The sequence below is a fragment of the Passer domesticus genome, chromosome 1 (assembly GCF_036417665.1).
Source record: "Passer domesticus isolate bPasDom1 chromosome 1, bPasDom1.hap1, whole genome shotgun sequence".
Taxonomy (NCBI): domain Eukaryota; kingdom Metazoa; phylum Chordata; class Aves; order Passeriformes; family Passeridae; genus Passer; species Passer domesticus.
This window is the reverse complement of record NC_087474.1, coordinates 17,964,550-17,985,718: the sequence shown is the minus strand read 5'-3', so window position 1 is coordinate 17,985,718 and position 21,169 is coordinate 17,964,550. Positions and strand designations below refer to the sequence as shown.

Below are 21,169 nucleotides of genomic sequence, written 5' to 3'. Positions count from 1 at the left end.
AAGCGAGGTAAGAAAGAACTAGGGCAATAACCTCTGCCTTTCAATAGCATACATTCCTACTGTAATTGAAATATACACAAAGCAAACACCCCTAAGACATAATATGCTTCAGTAATTTATTTCCAAATCAGGGTCAGGAAAGTAGCTAATATTTGTTTCATTTCTGCTGCAAGAACATGTGACTCAAAGAAAAAAAATCTGGTAAGTAAGAGAAGATAGGATATAAAGCAATTGTAAGTCACGTGTTTGCTCTGATCTGCTCTTTCAAATAAAATATCAAGCAGGAAATACATTTCCCCAGTCCTTCCTTTCCTTTCCTAGGTGAAATATCTTTCTATTCCCTTGGACAGACAACATGTCATTGCTGCTGTTGTAGCTCATTACCAAGGCAGTAACAACAGGCAAGCTACTCTACCATTTCCACAGCAAACATGAATCAGCCTGGTGAGCACAATGAACCTCGGCCATCAATTCAGTACAGAAAAAGAGTTTGCAGATGAATAATTTACTGCTGTCATCTCAAAGATTACAAAAAGGAAACGGTCTATTTATTTGTAAGGCAACATTATTGATAAATGTCCAGTTTAACCATGGGATTATATTTGCTAACTTTTTTCCCCTCATAGTGAGGAAATTCCAGTTTAAACTGCATTTAATTATGTTTTCCTTACAATATTAGTATTTATAATTTAACAGCAAACTGTCAAAACAAAGGCTATTTACTTGACCTTTGGCACTGCATTTTTGAGAGACTTGTAATAGTATAAGCATACAGCTGAAAAAAATAATCTCTAGTAAACCAAATATCCAATAAATAAAGAAGTTCCTTGCTGATATTTTGACTTTAGCCACTTAACTATGATTCCAAGAGAAGGTTTTTGCAGTCAATTTATTGACAAACCCAATATCTGCATTGCTCCATCCAGCCTCAGAGAGAGCTCCAAGACACTGAAGTGCTGTTGTTTAAGTCTCTTTGCAGTACAAAATACTCAGCTGAATAAATTCACCTAGGTGAGGACCCACTGCAGCAGCTACACTACATATATCCCCCAAGCAGCTAGAGATGACTACACCAGACAGAACAAATTGCTGGCTGTGACTTTATACTGTCAGCTTGTTTCCGCAAAATTATACTGTCCTGTGATTTCAGCAAAATTCCAAGCAATTCCCATCATCAGTTTGATTCCATCAAAACCAAAGTTCTGGAGTAAAGAGAAATGAACGAAAAATTAAAGACATGTTATTTTAAAACTAAATATGAGCTCCTTCAGCATATATTAGAAACAAAGCTGACTATTATCGAAACACACCATTCTAGCCAAAAATCTCTGTTTTAATTGCATTAAAGGCAACATTTATAGATACTAAAAATAACTCAGTGAACTAACATCTTTCAAGCTTACATTATTTACAGAGTCAAAAAACATTTTCTAGGAATAAGATAATCAGTTTTATTTATTTTATATTGTAAAGATTAAAGGTTAAGAAAATTAACTTTCAGTTATAAGGTTGATTATTTGCCAGTGAAGAAGTCACGAAAGTGACATGAACTCTTAACTAGTAAAACACAATTTTCTTGCAAGTAGACAGAAATAATGAATCAGAAACACTTAAACACTCCAAGAATTTATGCATGTGATAAAGCACTAAACATGTAAAATTAAATAGAAATGCCTGTTAAAACTATTTTAAAACATCTACTCCTCAATTCATTTGCAGCAGGCCAGGACTTCTTTCAGAAAAGCGTTCAGGTTGCATATATCTCTGCTCATCCTACGCCTCAATTTAAAATAAATCCTTCAATGCCTATGGTCCACCAGGAAGTTTCTTTGTATTATTTCTGAACAAAAGAAAGCAGAAGTAAAACATTAAACGAAAGAGTTTTTGCTGAGCCCTGTCACCATGCTTCTCAGAACAAGAAGGTTCTATATGGTGCTATGAAATAAGATGATCAGCATAATTTTCCACAGCTTACTGGTTCAGGACAGCAGATGAGCTTTTCACTAAACTTCTAACATGTCCCATCTCTTTCCAGTTTTATTTTTTTCTTGCATTTGACTCCAGTCTCCTGAAAAGCTCAATTTTGTCTAGTTATCATTCAGTACTCTAACACTGTGTTCTATGTAACCAGGCATCAGATTCTACCCTACTTTACAAGTCTTTATCTGAGACAGCCATGACATTTTATACAGCACTAAACAGTAGATAGAAACTGGTGCTTTTAGGGGCACTGTTTATACAACCTTTTAGATATTCTGATCCAGATCATTTTACACCCCAGGTGGCAGAATAATACTACCCTATGGCCTTGGCATCTACGAAAACAGTTTTACAAATATTTTTTACAAGATTTTACAACTTTTCACCCACTGAGATCTACCATGAAAACACATATCTGTAACTACAACTTGCTCGGAGCACAGGTGACAGCTCCCTGGAGTCCTGCCCTCCACATCCCCATCCCACGGCTGCTCACGCACTGAGCCCTGCCACCTCTGGTGCCGTGCACTGCTGACAGTCTTCCAGGGCAGCAGCTCCATTTCTCATTGGCATCACTCATTTCTAAATATTCCAGTTCCTGCACGCTCAATTCACATCTCGTCACAAGAATTTGTCAGGTTAGATCACAAAGCAGAGCTAACACAAGAAAAAGCCAAAAGCAAGAGCTGGACTTTAGGCTGTAAAACAAGATGAAAGATTGGAAAAGGATGGAACTAAACTGAAGGAGCTAAATTTAAAAGGATGGAAAAGTAAGAGTAGCTTCTGTTGCAGAAGCTGATGGAGAAAACAGCAGTATCAAAAGACTTCAGTGTTCAGTTTCATCCAAGAGGAGTGACCACGGGCTCAGGCTGGTGGCAAAGGCTGCGATGTTCACAAGGCATAGTACTGACAATGCAAGGATACATATGCCCATGATGCAGCAGAAAGCCACAACTCAAGTCAAATATAGCATTATTTGATTTTTTTATTCTCCTCTTATACAGATCAAAGCATTTTCCTTTGATCAGAACGAGTAACATAACCTATTTTCCATTTATCTCAAATGGTGCTGCACCGTGTGCCCATCTTTGGTCTGAACTGGGTGTTTCCATTCCAGCCTTATCACCTGTGCACTGGAGCATCCAGTCCTCAACACACATCCCTCTTACTCCCTTCTTAACAGGAGTGAGCAACCTGGACATTTCTTCTGACCATGCTTACACATTTTAGTTTATATCAACAATTCTTTGACTGATAAATATACTACACTATACTTCATTCACATTTACACTTCCCAAAGCTTTAAAACAATTCAACTATATTTCCTGAAAAAAATTTAAAACAAGAAATTTATGCTTAATTTTACTCAGTAAAATTATTGTCATTTAAGTACAATTCAATATTTTTAATTCACAAGATATTAGAAAAATAACATATTAAATGCAGATATATTTATATAGATGTGTTTACGTTTTAAACTAACCTGAACTGTAAGTACAAAATACATTTTTGTCATTGCTAGCGGTAAGTGACAAATTGTTTTGCCTCTTTTGACTTTTTTTTTTTAATTAAAACATCTTATGTATTTAGTCCTTCAAAATTTTGAGTCTAGTAAACTACAGGAAAAAATAAACCTTTGCTCCATGGAGTTTCTAATATCAAATCCTTGCCCCCTCCCCCCCAAATGTGTCCACCAAACACTTTCAAAGTTCTAACATTTGTTGTAATTAAAGCATTTAGTATTTTCTTCCACTTGCTTTATTTTGAGCTAGGTTAAACATTATACTAATCCTGCTCTTTTTCCTTTCTCCTTTTTTCCTGACCCTTTCACTTGAAAGCCCATCAACATAATCTCCTGCAAGCATAGCACTACCTGACAAACTATCACCCCGAATAGACCTCAATCCATCCTGCAAGGCAGCAGTTACAAGAAATCATTGAACTCTGAATGGTCCCTGCACCATCTGAGAATAAATCAGGAGGACAATATATTTCTTGGATCTAAAACAGCCCCATCAATAAGTAACCTAAGCATCAGGAAAATGACCAACTAAAATGCTGACGAACGCTCATGGCCTTTTATTGGGGTCAAGGGGTAGGACTGCCCAGGATCCCTCCTGCCTTTCTTCTTCATCCAAATACTCTGAAAGGCCTGATACTATGCAATTTTGGATTCATGTGTTGTTTTAGCAGTGCACCATCAGAAAAGCCAAGGCAAATTTCTCCTTTCTCCTTCTCACAGTCACACTCAGCATATTACAAATCCACCAAGGCCAGACAGCTGAGGCTACAGACAGGTCAGAAATTATCAAGAAGTGAAAAACAGAGAGAGACAGGCAGAGAGAAATATCCTCAAAGCTTCAAAGTGCAAAGAGTATCTTTTGCTGGAGCAGACAAAGGCCTTCTGCAGCTATTCAAAACCCAGAAACCAGAATATTACATTTTGTTGGGAAACACAGGGAATTACAGAGATTTTGTTTATTCAGTTTTTTATTTCTCTGCTAAGGCTAAAGCTCTTTTCATAGCTTCATTTGCTTAAAGCTTCTGCTTTGTAAGACTTCTAATTAAGAGAATGTGACACTCTCACCAGGCTTGGATTTCTCCTATTAAGCAGCTTTGCTGGTCATTTTGTAAAGGCCACCTCCAGAACAAATGCTGACCAAAAACAGAATTAATAATGGATTTAAAGGATACTACTCAGTAGCCAATGCACACAATGGGAACAGCTGTTTTACACAAAGTAAAAATATGCATCTGGATTGACTTCTTTGTTACAATCAAAAAAAAAAGGTAAAGAAATCCAGCCACTCTCCACTTTAGCAGATACAAATAACTGCTAAACAAAGTGCATACTTATAAAAGCTCTGCAAAAGCAGACTTATTTCACAGCTAATCACAGAGGAGAAGCATATAGGTAAATCAGTATTTTCCTTTCTTCTCAATATAGATCTAAAGACTGGATGCATTCTAATTAAAAAAATAACAGCATCAAATAAGAATAAATATAATAATGGTCATGGAAATTCTCTAATTCTATACTCCCATCACATACAAATATGTAACAAGTTTATTGGAAAAATATTCAGCTAGCAGACAAACTAACAATGTATTTAGGTAATTTCCAGAGGTATGCTAGTAAAGGATTTGCTCTCTCAATCTATTGGTAAACATCTGTTAAAACTTTCAATTTGCTTTCTCCTTTGAAAGGGAATTAAGGATAACTGCTAAACCATACAACACTGTGAGCAGTGATCCCTCTCAAGAATCCTTCGAACTACAAAAACTGACACAGAATTATGGAGTCATTAAGGCTGGTTAAGATCACCAACATCATCACGTGTCTTGAGCTGCAAATGCAAGATATGGCTGGGGCTGTGTATTTTATTGCTATCTGTTAGACGTGGGGCAGTCATCTCCTGTTAATTGGGACACCTGTTAAAACCAGGTGGGGCAGTTTTCTTTATCTCTTCCATGACCCATCCTCCTTCTGGGGAGACATCTTCTGTTAATGGGCCACTGAGTCTCACTGCATGACTGATAAATTTACATCATCCCGTTGGAAGATGCTCTGCCCAAGGGGAGGAGCCAAGCATTCCTACCTGGATATAATCTGAGGTTTGGAACATCACATCCATGGAACATCACATTCCCACTGGATTCCCAGAGGAGCAGTTTTCTTTCCCACTGGATTCCCAGAGGAAGACCAGGCCCATCTACACCACCACTGGCCCTTCAGAGGAAAGTTACACCCTTCCACAGGAACACTGCTCCAACAGAACCTCATCTGTCACTCTAGGAGGACTGCAGCCACCATTTAATGGGACTGCTGCCAACACCCTGACCCACAGGGTGTCAGGTCATATTCTTACTCTGTCAGTGTTGTTTTGTATTACCACATTTTTATTTTTATTTTTCCCAATAAAGACCTGCTACTCCTACTCCAACATCTTTGCCTGAGGGCCCCTTAATTTCAAAATTATAATAACTTGGAGGGAGGGTATTTACATTTTCCATTTCAAGAGAGGCTTATGCCCTCCTTAGCAGATACCTGTTTTTTGCAAACCAAGACATCAAGTCCAATCCTTGATAAAACACCACCAAGCCAACTAGACCAAAGCACAAAGTGCCACATCCAGTTATTTCTTGAACGCTTCCAGGGATGGTGATTCTACCACTTCCCTCAGCAGCCCATTCCAATGCTTAACCACCCTTTCAGCAAAGAAATTCTTCATGACATGTTGAGCTTGTAGCATCAGCAGGAAAAAAAAAAAAGGAAAAAAAAAAAAAACCAACAACCTCTGATCTCTTAAGAATAAAAGTGGGAAAAAAACTGAAACAAGATATAAGGATCAAATTCAAGACATTTTAAGAGAACCAATAAAATTAGGAAAAATGCAGTTGTTTATCATACTCTTTCAGCATTTAAGGCCATGAGACTAAGGACAAGAAAAAAATAGGGGAAAAATTAACATTGCCTCTATAAATTCTCTGTACAGAACCTCTGAAGTTTCTTAAGGTATTGCCATAGATGAACACAAAAATTTGTCTCATTACAGCAAGATTGTTAACTAGCCACATTCCTTGCTAAGAAACAAGTCAATACTTCTGAAAATATATGAGCTTAAAATAAGGAACTAAGTGGAAATCATTCCATTGGATTGGAAATCCAATGCTTTGATGTACAACTCACTTCTATAATCTCACATTGCAGAAAAGTTGGGCTGTTACTCTGGATGAAAGTGTATTAACAAAAATACTTATATGCCACTTTCAAATTATTAAATATGCCAGCCACTAAAATTTGATAGGGGGGTGGAGGAAGAGATAATTTGTCCTAGCCATTACACAAATGAAAGCCTAAGGCAAAGACTAATAACTTTCTGGAGGAAGACATTAGCAACATCAAGAAAGTAAAACAAGTTCTCTTAATACAGTACCTTGACTAAAACCATATTCCTTAAAATTTCATTTTTGAAGTCCCAGAGTGTGTAAGTAAAGGGATGCTCCTTAGCTGTCCTTCCTTTTAATGATGAAATGAACAATACTCCACACTACATCAGACCAGTCACCTACTGAAATAAGTTTCCTCTTGCTGATCACAAGTACTGCCAATTTTTGTGAAAAAACAGCAGTGTCAGCAATAGGAAGCAGGACCCCATGGACCCCCCTTGACTCAATGTGGCAGCCTGAAATATGCAGACCTTAAGCCCAGAAAGGAAAGAAAGAGTGATGTGATCTCATTTGCTGGCTTTGACAGACTGCTAAACAGGACAGGGGGCATCAGTACTGACAGCCTTGATACCCGACACTGCTGGGTGTGTTCCCCAGCCATTCCCAAGGCACAACCTGGCACAGCTCAGTGTCTGCTTCAGAGGAAGGAGCACTCCTGAAGGGCAGCAAGGACATGCCTGCACCAGTTTTGCTCCTCTTGACCTGACCAGTCACTGCACACAACCCCAAGGACACTGACCCCACAAACTCCTGATTACAATCACATTTCACACATGCTCAGTTTCATGCTTCTCAAATGCCACTCTGATGGGTTTCTTAGACACCATCTTGAAGACTATGAAATGGAAAAAAATATATTTATTATAGGGGGAGAAGCCATGCACAGTGTGGACATAAACCAGTACACTCTATTTGTCTTTGGAATCAGGAACTTCTTCCTGACCTTCTTGTACTCTACAGTTACAGGTATGTCCTCAGCACCTGATTGCAATCCCTGGATGCCTCATTTATTATGACAATTGCTCTGTTCTCAAGCTTCACTTTAAATTCTTTAAAACTGAATGCATTTTTCCTTCATATGGGTTCAAATTCTGTGCAGTAATCCAACAAAAACATAACTAAAAAGAATCACAGCACCCAATCACCTGCAACACAGCTGCAACCAACAGAGTGACCACTTAAAAATCTAGCTCCAAAAATAAAAACCAGAAAGAAGCTCAAGAGAATCTGGAGAGAATCTTGACACGAAAAAGAACATATACATTCTCCATTCCTCCTCATCTAGAACAAAAAGGACACTTTTTTAAGATTTTAATATATTTTTAAATAGAAATTCTGGTATCTCAATTTTGAAGTTATTATTTTTTACTAATTTCCCCCCTAAAAGTTATACTAGTTATACTAGTGCTGATGGAGTTAAGAATTCCACAACTCAATTCACAAATAACAGCTATGAACTCTGTGGCTCACTTTTGTTATCTTTCTATTACTTCTGATTGTAGAAGTAAAAGTAGTGGGAATCACTTTTGATTTTACTGATCCTAAGATTTTCTGTTAAGGATGTCCTAATTGGCCATTTATTTGATATCATTAGAAAGTCTATAAAAATGAGTTTGTCCATAATTACTTTATTCATAATAAATCATGACCTCTCTGCCCTCATCCTACCACAAAAATTACCTCTATTTCATGTACATTGATTACTCCTTCACTTTTTACAGTTTACATTATGTACATCTGAAATGCACATGTGAAAGAAAACGTACTATGGGTTGTTTTTTTTTTCTCATTAACATATATTAGAAAAATTAATCTAATTATATTAATATATTTTGCAGCTTACCGCTGAGTCTTAGCACTGGAAGATGCAATTCTTCTCCCATGACTGTGCACTTTATAGACTTCCTAACTTTTTAGCTAGCAGGAAGTTTGCTCTGCTTGCTTCCATGACTCTGCAGAGGCTATTGTGCTTCCTTAAATGCTGTTCTGTTCTGGTTTTCTCTTATCAAATTACATAAGGTTTTCACATCACTGTGTTTAATAACAACAGGGCAAGCACTAATGCAAAAAAAAAAAAAAGTCACACTTTTACTTTTGTATCATCAAATCAGCAGTGAAAAGCTGATAGGTTACCAGTTTCTATAGATGCTCATGTGCAAGTCTGTCCAAAGTTTCTTCTCAATGTTGGGCAAGTATTCATCTTTGCTTTGTAATGTGCTCCCTTCATCATTATCTTTGCAGATCTTTTTTCAGAGAAATGAGTAAGTACAAAAAGAGTAGTCTGAAGCAGTTGTTTTGCAAAGGTACACATAATAACAGATAGACAGACATGATAACACATATTCAAGAAAAAGAAAAAGAATTTACTGCTTTTATCTACACAGCTTAACTTACTGATTATCAAGGTGTGATATGACCCAAAAAGAAAACAGGGGAAAGAACAGTCAATATCATAAGAAAAATAATTATTTCTTTTAAAAAGTAAAAAAATAAATAAATAAAAACCTACTATCTAAACTCCTTTATATAAGTAATATTTCCTACACTGATCAGTACATTACCATTGGAAGTCAGTATAAAATTCTGTACAATAATACAGGCTAATTATATTAGATTCATTTTTTTTTAATTGGGATATGCAGTCAGTACCAGGAATCAGATTTAATAGCTCAGTCTTAACAACTTAAAGCTAAGGCAAACAACTCTTCTGTTGTAAAAAGTAGCCCATAACCATATCTTATGTCACAGTAGAAGATTTGTATTTTCACAATTATTTTCAAAGAATTTCAGGGTGCTACAAATGTGTCAATAACACAAAAATGAATTCCACAGAGAAACTCCCTCTCTGCTGTACAATCTGTTTATCTATCACTACTACACCCTGTTTGGTGTCTTTGCCTCATGTTCTGGCATCTCCCAACCACAGGGTTACAACGTGCTTATCTCCACATGCTGGTTCAGCATCTGTGACAGCAAAGAGCAGCAGACAGGAGAAGAGAGGAGTGGAAGCAGTACTGCCATATTCTGAGTCTTACAGCCTAAGTAAATGCAAGGCGGAAAAAAACAAACAATAAAAACAACGAAACTGAAACAGTGTAGATACATGGTGTTACAGGAACAGGAGCCAGTCCAGTGCAGACAGGACGCAGACAAAATCCCTCACATACTTGGCAATATAAAAATCAGAAGAGGTGACAACCATTTTCCCAGAAAACTGAAATTCATTCTGCCTTCTGCTCTCCTCTGGAGCTTTGTATTATTCACATAAAGAATGATTTTCATGCCTTTGATTCACACAGATAAAAAAGCCATTTAAATAGTCTTCGGAGGGAAAGAAGGAACAAACCAGTATTAGTAGGTGAGCATGATTTACAAAATACTGCTGCAAAGGGGTTCACAGGTGAGCAGGGCAGAGCTTTCTGCAGGCAGTCTGGGTTTATTTTAATTCATCAACCCAATCAACATCTCCAGAATGTTGTCACTCACAACTTGTCACTCACAAATAATAGCAAGAAGATGCCTGAGAAGCCTGCACACTCCTGGCTCTGCCACCCTGCTTTTCATACACATATGGTGGATTGGTTTCAGATCTTCAGATAACCAGAGAGAGGAACATATAAATAACCAGCTCCTGATGGCTATCTAGAAAAGTCCCATCTTTAAAATATGTTCCAGGGTTTTCTTACAAAATCACCCATAAAGGTATAAGAAAGTCTCTCTGCTTGCCATATCATATTGCTTCCTCCTTTTCTGAGCTGAAAGAGCTTATTTTTATCTCTGTCTCTAGCTCCACAATCTGCTTTCTCCATGACTTCTCCAATGAGCTCACTCAGGGTACCCAGGAAATCCATCCAATATCTGCTTTAGTAATCCATAGAGCAGTTCATTCTCCTACAGCATTCACTGCAGTTCATTCCAAAGACTTCATAAAAGAGGCGCATATAAACTGAAAAGGCTTTTATAACAAATCAAGCTAATAAAAGCAATCTGCCTGGAAGTTTGATAACGTGTTTTTGAAACAGAGAATCAAAGAGAAAAATGCAAGAAGATTAAATGCATGGTTGAGAGGAACCTGAGGAAGGACAGGACAGAGACAAATCACTGAAGAGTTGAAGATACAGGGGAACTCTGGAGGTCATCTAGTGCATCGCCCTACTCAAAGCACAGTCAACTATCACAGATTCCTTAGGACTGTGCCCAGTCCTCTTCTGAGAATCACCTCGGATGGTCACTCCACAATCTCTCCAGGCACCTTCTGCCAGTGCTCAGTCACCCTCACACTGGAAATGTTTTACCCTATGCATAAATGCAGTCTTCCATATTTAAGTTTACACCTGCCATCTCTTGCACTTTTACAGGAAACTGCTACACAGAGTCAGTCTCTTCTTCAGCCTGAACAAAGAGGAACGTGGCCATCCCAGATGCAAACATCTGATCTTAAAAGATTTTTTATTCCTTTTTCTGTGGCTGACTCTATTCCAAATGCTCAATAATATCATGATTATCCCGGTGAGCATTGGCAGATAAAGATCCAAGCACAATTCCTGAGAAAGTAAGGACTGTTAAAATATAATATTGTTAGGATAACAGTTGATTCAACTGCATATGTCTCATAAGACATTATGGTACTTCTTGAAAAGCAACACTTTATGAACTCTATCAAGAAAAACTGCAAGTATGTTTCTTCCTAAAGAAACACAGATGCACTTTCCATGATCCAAGTTCCTATAAGGGAAGTACAAGAAATCGTCAAAGAAGTACTTGGAGTTTCCAAGGACAGCAGCTTCAGGGTGCATCACCACAGGCCAGGACAAGAAGAAAGCAGGACAAGACACATGATTTTGTATCAAGTTCCCTATGAGTTACTGGAAAGTACAATTCCTCAGAAAATGCTGGAATAGAACACACCTTAAACATCAGCCCTCTCTTTGATCTGACACTTTGATATTCTTCCTGCCAAGAACTGCTGCAGAACATCTCTGTTTCTTTTTGCAAGTTCAATTGGAGTGGCAGCTTTTGATGTACACAGCATTGCCACAGATGAGGACTAAAGGCCATGGAGCAATTTACACTGTTATAAAGTTAGAGAGATCAGTAGTAAGGTACATGAAGGAAATTCCCAAGTAAACAAAGCTGAGATGAGCATATCAGTAACTTCCGTAGCTGAGTTTATTTAAGAGAGGCAAGGGAATGTGGAAAGTATCCATTGCATACTAAGAGAAGGCACTAATTCACCAAAAAGACAGGTATTTTTCATCAGAGAGGCATAAAGAAAAATCTTGTTTGAGACACTGGATCTCTGTCTCTACCCTTTACTTAGAGGATGAAAGACCTCCAAACTCATTTTTCTCCTGTCAGACTAGACTGTGAAGTTCTCCAGAATGAAAAACAAACACAGCCTCTCCAAAATGCATTTTTATCTCCTTCCAACTACAGAGCTGAATGAAAGCCCATGGAAGCAAGATCCTAAAGGGGGGGAAAGCTCTGATATTATATAAAATAGAAGAACAGAGTTCTCTAGAAAGCTTTTAATTGCTGTCCTGTGACTTCTTAACAATGTAACTTTTCAAGTGTTCCAAAGAGCTATCCATTTTCTATTGACTCCACCAGAAAACAGTATTTTGTTTTGTTAGTTTTGTTCTTGTCGTGTTATGTCAACATGACACCCTGGCACCTGACGCTGACCTTAATGGATTCCTGACCAAGGACCCAGCACTGCAACTTAAAACACTGTTAATTGCTGCTTAAATGAAAATTAAAACGACAAATTTACAAAACGTGTATTTTAGCTTCCACAATATTTAATGGTGTTTCCTTTACCAATTCATCATGTTTTGCTGAGCAAAATAAGAAGTAGTTCTAAAGCTACAGATTTTGAAAAAATACTTGGGAGTCTTGTAGTTAAACACAGTGTTGTGCCTCTTCAGAACTAAAAGCATTAAAGATATTTACTTAAAAACAGCTATTACTTTAGAAAAGCAATTCTCCTTATTCAGTAGTCAACATAATTTTTACACTGTCTAACATGGAATTTGCTCAATCCCGAATTGTCAAATGCATTGGCAGGAGGCTCAAGCAGCTCTGATGAATGCTGGAAGGTAGAAATAATGTGGTTCTATCCAACCAAGTTTGGTTTCATATGAAAGGCTTTTCTTGAATCATGCACACACTTTTTTCTACTGCATAGGACTGAAATAGAATGAGACCTCAACAATGCCAAATTATATCCCACGTATTTTTTTTTTGGTTGGGAGTCTTTCAACTTTCCCTGAAAAGACAGGACAAAGGACTAGATGGCAAATAGGACTGATTGAGGATAGCAGTTCCTCTCAAGGCAAGTCCTTATACTCTTCAAAGTATTACAGAAAGAATTCAGAATTTACAGTCATATTTTAGGACAAGATCTAAATTGGATAAGGAAAAGTACCTGGAATCTTTATGTCAGCACTGAAATGATACACAGGTTAGGCTACTTAATACAGTCTAGATGTAAATCAACAATCAGGAAGCAAATTATGATCAAAAACATTATGGCCTTTCTTTCAAGTAGGCAATTTTTTGCTCTTATAATTTAGATCTGCAAGTCTTTTGCTGACTAGTAATACTGGAAAAAATGCACATTGAAAAAATTAAGGGTTTCTCTCTATTTCTAAGTTTTTATTAGATCCTTATCTAACATTTCATTACAGTGCATTGTGAACAGTTTTTTCAATTTTATTAATAGGCAAACTCCAAGTTTCTTGCTAATACTGCTTACCCAGTATCCTAGAATGCTCAGTTCTCAGTTTAAAAATAGAGAATAATACAAAAACCAAGTTTCCTTATGCTTCCATAGTGCCACAGAAGCATGTTTCAAACAGGTTAGGGAAAGCCAGTTCTCCTATATCCCCTGTAAAGAGCAGTAACATTTCATTATTCTACTAAACTCCAACATTTTCCGTCAAATCCCTAAAAAACAGTGGGCTGAGAACTTATATTCTTTTTTAAAGACCTGTAAAAAGTACTGGTTTTTAAGTTCCTCTTTGTGACAAACGGTAACTCTGGTACATAGAACCACTGAATTACAAGAAAATTAACCAGACTCTAATCTGAATCCACTCAAGTCAAGAGGAGACAGAGTGCACAAACTGTCCTCTTTCTAGACGGCAGAATTTCAGCATGAAATTATTTCTCTATGTTTTATAATCAATAACCATAATGGAAAAAGGTAAAGAATTTTTAAGACTGTACACCAGGCTAAATATCTGCTACTTTTCTATTTAGCACTCCTTCAATTTTACCCATCAACCTATAAAGACCTACCCAAAAAAGAAAGGTCTTGTTGTCTACTATCTGGTTTTTGCTACAGTTGTTTTATGACAATGACAGCTATAAATTCATAACAAGAGATCACAACTACAATACAACAGATTTTTTAAAAACTATTTTCATAAACTAAAATGCAATCAAATATTATCAATTGTCTTACACAGGACAACTGCCAGCGTTACATAATTTAAAACAGTATAAGAGAGTGGGGGAGAGGAGGGCTTTTCAGATAAACATGAATTAATTTCAGTCAGAACTTTATATCATGGTAGATAGCCAGCATGGTATTTGAGTCACATAAGTCTTCTTTGCCATTTTCTTCTCTTGTTTTCCCCTTTTCATTTTACATTTTAATTTAAATATATTTTTTATTAATCTACATAAGTTTTGAATGATAATGTGTTTATCACAACTAGCTTACAGACTGCCTCATATATTAGTTGACAGAGGCCACAAGAGATCTGTAAACTGATTATTCAGTCACTTCATTTTTGATAAATATTAAAGGCTTCTAAACATCTGTTAATGACAAATTCATTATTTGTTAATCTCACATTATTTTATTATTAAGTTTAATGCAAGCTAAGAATGGTAGCTGGTCAAAGGAACATGAACCCTTTGAGTTAAGCTATATCACTTCTGACATTAAAAACTATTTAGATGCTTCATATACTGATGAAAATGAAGGATTCCAGTGATGTCAATGGACTTACAACTGTATGGTAACTAGTAAAGTGAGAACAGAAATAAAACCTTGAGTTTTGCAGTATTATACCAACTGACAATTTTTTATAATTACACAGCAGTGCTACTATGTATGTATACAGAAATACTACTACTACTTTGAACAACTATAAAGAAGTGGACTGACCATCTAATATTAACAAGACAAAAGAATTTTTTTATTTACCTGACTTTGCAATTCACTTTGTTGCTTCAGGCGAAGATTTTCTGGTGTATCAGCCACTGTAGTGAAGGACTGCTTTGGGTAATGTCTAGAAGAAGAAGAAAAAGTACAAAGCCAAACAGTAAATATTTGCACGTGCTAGAAAGTCAAATGCATCCCAGCATTCTTTCCTACAGTGCACAGAATTTTTTCATAGTTTGCTACGAATTAAAAGTATTTAAAAATATCGTGTCAGACGTGCCTTACAGAAACAACACAAAGGAGTCTCTGTAATGACTCTAAATCCCACCCATTCATCCTGCCCACTGACTTCAATAACCAACCAGCCAAAATTTGCTTTCAATAGAGTGATCAAAACTATGTTTAACTGCATTGTCTTGGTATAGTCATGTGCTGGACAAAGACTGAATTAAAAGCCCTTAAAAAGATATTGTTTTACAGAAACCAATGCTACATGAGAGAGCACAGCTGGAGTGCCATGGGGTCTTTAATTCTTTAGTGTAGGAACGAGAAGGATCAAGGCAGGTACTTTCTGGGGAAAGTCCAATGCTTTAAGAGTAAATACGTCAATACAGTACTGTAACATCCAGTATCAAAGGCTGTGGTATCTCAGAACTGCAGTGCATCAGGCATCTCTCTTTCCATTTGAAATTTTACACCTCTACAATATGTTCCTACTATTTGCTTTGGCATTTTATGGTACCATGCTCTATGGGAGCCTGCTTGAGCAGGGAGGTTGGACTAGCAGACCTTTGGTGATCTCTTCCAATCCTAATCATCTTGTGATTCTGTGAACTGTAGCAGTCAAACCCTCCTCATTTAAGGAACCACTATTTATTAATTTTCATGGATTTATCCTGTAATTTTGCAGTCAAACAAGACGTTCCCTAATAGGAAAGGCCACAAAAATAAGCAAATAACAAAATGAAACAGCACATCCCAAAACAGATATAATATTATAAGCCAGAAACACTGTGAGGAAACTGATTCTTACTAATTACTTTCCATCATCTTCAGTCTGAAACTAAAATATTCACCTTACTATCATGTGAGGGACTCACATCTTCAGTTACCATTCACAGCTTCCCATGTCTGCCAGCTCCCCCATTTGTGCCTCCAACATTTCAGAGTACAAGACAACAGGCACAGTGTTACAAACATAATAACAATTGCAGCACAAGTTCCACAGAGACAGTAAGCAGCAAGTGTCTGAAGACAGAGCAGATGCAGTATTAAACATTTCCATGTTCAAACTCCAGGCCATCCTTGCGTGTTCTTTCAGCAGCTAGTTCTATGCTCTTGCTATGATTTCATAAGAAAATTTCTGTTCTGTATAAACATGATACTTTTTTTTTTTTCAAAACTGTATTTTGTAAGAAAGTTTTCTCTATACAAGTTCTATTTCCATGAAGTGTATGGTTTCAGTTAAAAAAAAATCTGAAAAAATGAAACAAGCATAAAAATTAAGAAGGATTTCTGGTTTTATCCAAAAGCTGAATGTTTCTCCCTCAGAAATGCAAAATCCATAATTGATGAGAAATGCTGCCCAAACTTCATACAGTTGGCTGGTCTAGGCCTGATGCCCCCATCAGATAGCATCTTGCTACACCACAGCACAATTGAGTAGATTCCTGCACCAAGAGGCTGTGGAACATCACCTCATTTATGGTGTCATTATACAGGGAAAACAGAGGAGAAATACAGGATAACTTAGGGATTTCAGGCTCTCAAGGGCTTATAACTGTATAGAAAGAACAAAAAATTAAACACATTGATGAAAGAAAGCTTTTCATCACAGAAATGTAAGAACTATCCCAGCCTGGGTACTAGCAGATGGACAAACAATGCTGCTCTAAGTTTATGTCAGCCACTTGTCTCAGAGAGTTCATGTCACTGAAAACTAGAAAGTAAAATTTCTAGGCATGACACCCTTCAGAATATTCATTGGGAGGACTTGGCTGTAACTCTAAAAGTCCCACCCAAGATGGAGCTTTGGCCAGAGAGAGCACCGAGTTCTGCATATGCTGCTGCCCCTTCCCTCCTTTTCAAACCGGGGCTCCCCCACCAACACCTCTCAGAGCCAGCCAAGGCCAGCCAGCAGAAGGGCTTAGCCACAGCTCCAGCAACACACAGGGAGGCAGAACCAGGCTTTGCAAGAGGCAGATGGTGTCAGCACTGTGTAATATCTTGGGACAAGGAAGATGCTTCCAGAAGGGCTTCTCTTTTTTTTTTTTTTTTAATTTAATTTTTTCTATCTCACACTTCATTCTTCTGTATAGAGGAAAAAAACAAATGCCAGACTGGCCACAAGGAGGGTCATAAGTCCTTTTTGGAAAGCAGCAATGAGCAGATGGGGAAGGCAACAAGCCACCTCACAGCCAGGGCTTGCTGATGCCCAAGGAAGATTGTAGCAATGGTGCACAATTCACACCTTAAAGCATAACAGCCTTCCACATAGCAGCCATGGGATATCCATGGATAGCTCCTGTAGATGACAAAATCCCTATCCCTAAAAAAATATAATCTGCCATACATGCAATTAAAATATTATATAATGCACATGTTGAATGCTGAAAACATAAACTTTCTTTGCACTGCTTTACACAACGCTTCCATATCATGACCCTGGTAGTATAAGCTCAGTAATCACATGTGTTCATCCTTTTTAACATGGAGAACACAGAGTGCAGCTAGCTCAGATAGGGTTTTTGGCCTGGTCCCCTTGGGAATTGTGTGGACAACACTGAGTCCAAGTATCTGAGCCACCGCCCCCAGGGAACCTGGTGGCAACAGCAGCAGAGAACTGCAAACCCAAGCTTCCAAATTAAATTTCTCTATTCTGAAGATAAAACCATACACCTTGTCCCTATTATTCACCAGCTTTTAATTCTGATCATTTGCAAAAAAACTGCTTTCTTCCACAACTAGTATTCAAAAGCTCCAAGACATTTTAACATTCCAAGCAAACCACTTGAGAACCAATATATCTAAGATCATTATTTATTTCAGAAGCATTAGCTCCATACTTCAAGTAAAAAAGGTATGTTCAGTTTTTGAAGAAGCAGTGCTTCAAAATGCTTGAAAATACTATGTAAACTGATTTTATCAATGAAAAGCATTTGCACTTGACCATGGAAGAAAACAATACACATGACAAGTTAACAAAACTGCTGAAATTTAAATTGGTCTTTAAACTGATCATCTAAACCATTTATCAAAATGTAAACCATTTATCAAAATGTATTACAGTGGTTAAAATGAGAATCATTTAGGAAAATTAAATTAGCAGTGCATTCTACTATGGGTTGTCACTTTAACCACAGCTGATTTATGAAACCACTCACACAGTATTTCAAACCAGAAAGACATGGGTTTAGATACATCCCTTCTAATTTATGGAAATTCTTGCCTCAAATGCATTAAAAAGACTAGTGTTAAATTTAAATCCTATCTTCAGCTTTTAACATTTGTTTTAAGCTTACTGATACCATGTCTTCAGGATAATCACCAGTATTTAAAATATCAAATTATGTGAAAACTATCGAAGATACATTGTACCATTGGATACTTTTGTCTGAAATAGAAAGCTAAAACACAAGTGTTAAAATTCAATAATCTGCTTCTTTAACTATCAGTTTAGGACTACACCACATTTCGTCAAAATGTTCTGAATAAGGATAAGTAACTGGATGGCAACAGCCTTTAATTCAAAAGGCTGACAGTGGTCCCTGGTAATCCGTTGCTCAGCTTCCCTTTTGTCCAAGATGATGTCTGAAAAAGAGCCAGGAATTGGCTGAGGAGGTTGATCTCATGTCAGCTATTTAATAGCAATGTCCAAAGGATTTTTTTGTTTGTTTTAAGTCTTTGTTAGTTGTCTAAGTCTACTTAGCAATATGTCTTACCACACTAATGCTATTAGGATTAATCCGGTATAAAGATCTATACAAGAAGTTCCAGAACAAATCAGGATACACAGTATAGTGTCTCTGCTGCGGGCTACTGTATTGCCTGCCTGGGCTGCATAGCTTGATTAATAAAGCAAACCACAACTCAATCCCTTGCTGCTTATGAGGAAACTCCTTCACTTTAGATATTTGAAAACAGGATCAGTAAAACCTCTGAGAACTCAGGAAAGCACCTGAAAGTTACTTAGCTTTTCCAATGACTAAACATAGAAATTTTCCTAAATACTTTCTTTAGCTGTAAAGTTTTCATCAGCTTTTCCATGCTCTCAATCCAACAAAAAGAAAGAAAAGTGTTCTGAGAGAGAATGGGATGAAGATTCAGTTTTGTCTCTTCTGTAAAAGATCAGATTCAAAGACTGAGATAAATTCAAGCATCTACCGGAATTACATTCATCGTACCTCACTCTGACTTAACCAACATTTACAAATGATTAAGAGATTTGTGTGTGTGTTTTATAACTGCAAATTAACTGTTATTGTTCAGTTACAGAATTCTAACCATGTCAGAGTTACTAGATTTCCATTGAGTTACGTCTCCCCTAAAATACCTATTCCATATTCGCTGCAGCATTAAATTTGTGATATTTTTTAGCCAGAGAACAGGTACAAAATATACAAATCAAAATCAGTCTCCTAAGCAGAGGGTCAGCTCCATCACATCTTTTCATAATACCAGTTGCCATTACTGGCTGTCACATTAGGCTACCTATCCTCTCCTAAGTTTTGGCCAAAAAAAATTTTCTTCTAATTTAAGAAAACTCTAAATGAGAAGGATGTTTAAAAGAAAAAAAAAAAGAAAAAAAAAGAAAAAATTATTTTCACTTGCAGTAATACAGATTTGAACAAAATAAACCTGTAAGACAACATAATAAAATTAAACCAATCTTAAAAGAATTATAGAAAAACATAAAAATTAGTTATGCTTTTAAACCTAGCACTTCAGTACAGTGTATGCAAAAATTGAAAACTGAAATTAAACTGTGAATAGTAATCTAGCAGTCTGGATGTAACCCAAGCTCAGAAATGATGGACAGGTAGGGAAGCTCTGTCTCAGACATGCAAGGGCCCAGTCTGGTAAATGTGATCTGAGCCCATGTCCACAAACAGCACAAAAACAGAGAGGAGAAACACAGGTCTCCAACTAGGTCTCATATAGAAGACACACGACAAAATAATTTTTCCAGGTAGGGAATGTTTAAACTGGCAGATTAAAGATACACAGGACTGCTTTAACCTCCTTACCTTGAAACTGTCTCATTCACAGAAGGACATGTAAGATGCAAAACAGCAGAGAAAGAACCAGCAGGAGAGGGATCTTGCCCACAGCTGACTACTTGATTTAAAATTCGTGCTCAGTTGCACTTGCAGCTCTGAAGCTCCAGGAGGGATTTCTCTGGGTTTTCTCTTTTGTTTTGAGCTTTCTGTGCAAGATCACTTATTTGCATGCAATTATAAAGGCTTCTGTAGTAGGAATAATGTAACTAGTGGATAATACAGCATTGGTATGGGAGCACTTGGGCAATGGAGTGAACAAGAAAATCATCACAAATCTTCAGAAATTATCCAAAGATTAAATTCTCTTTGGCTACCTGAATCTACCCCTCTGTATGAAGAACTCTGGCTGCAATTAGTTTGCTTTGGAAAACATTTTTCAATCTTTGCCTTCTGTTCTGCAAGAAACTTTTCAAATATTTAATTTCTATATCTGTACTTCTTCCTTGAAGTAAAAGATAAAATTCCTCCCATATGCTAGCTAAATGCAAGTTCCTTTTTTATGAGAAAAATCCCCTAGAGCGATGAGCTTGTATTGATTTGCAGGAGAGTTAGCAAGCAATAAGATCCATTTTTAAAAAGTACGGATATTCCACTTGCTTGTTGGGGTAAGCCATAACACCTTTGCTCCTGGAGTGAGTGAAAGCCCACATATCCCATAAAACCAGGCACATGTCGCACACCATGCACTGTGCTACCAGACTGGCACTTGATACACAACTACAGAGACACACATCTGGGGCTGCCTTCAAAATCTAAAGTTAGGTACCACATTAAATATTTTGACTCTATCTGGCCGCAAGACTCAAGTTAGTACCTTGCTGTTCTCTGTTAGAGGCTGAAAAAATGAACTCTTTACTGAAAACAACAAGGCAGAAAAAGTTTACATTTTAGATAAAAGAGTTTAAAAATTGGGTAGCCAACTCTAATTACAAATTTCATTATTCTCACCATTTGAAATTTCACTGATAAATTCTACTGTACCAAATTAGTGGAGCTGTTAACT

General features: G+C 37.1%; 1 protein-coding gene across 2 annotated transcripts in view; it reads right to left on the bottom strand.

The window, feature by feature from the left end:
* Positions 1–21,169, bottom strand: part of NEBL (nebulette) — a 249,113-nt gene that overhangs the window by 162,434 nt on the left and 65,510 nt on the right. For both annotated transcript variants that reach the window (XM_064408432.1, XM_064408439.1), the window contains exon 3: positions 14,930–15,014. In XM_064408432.1, coding sequence (XP_064264502.1) covers positions 14,930–15,014 — 85 coding nt within the window. The remainder of the gene's footprint in view (positions 1–14,929; positions 15,015–21,169) is intronic.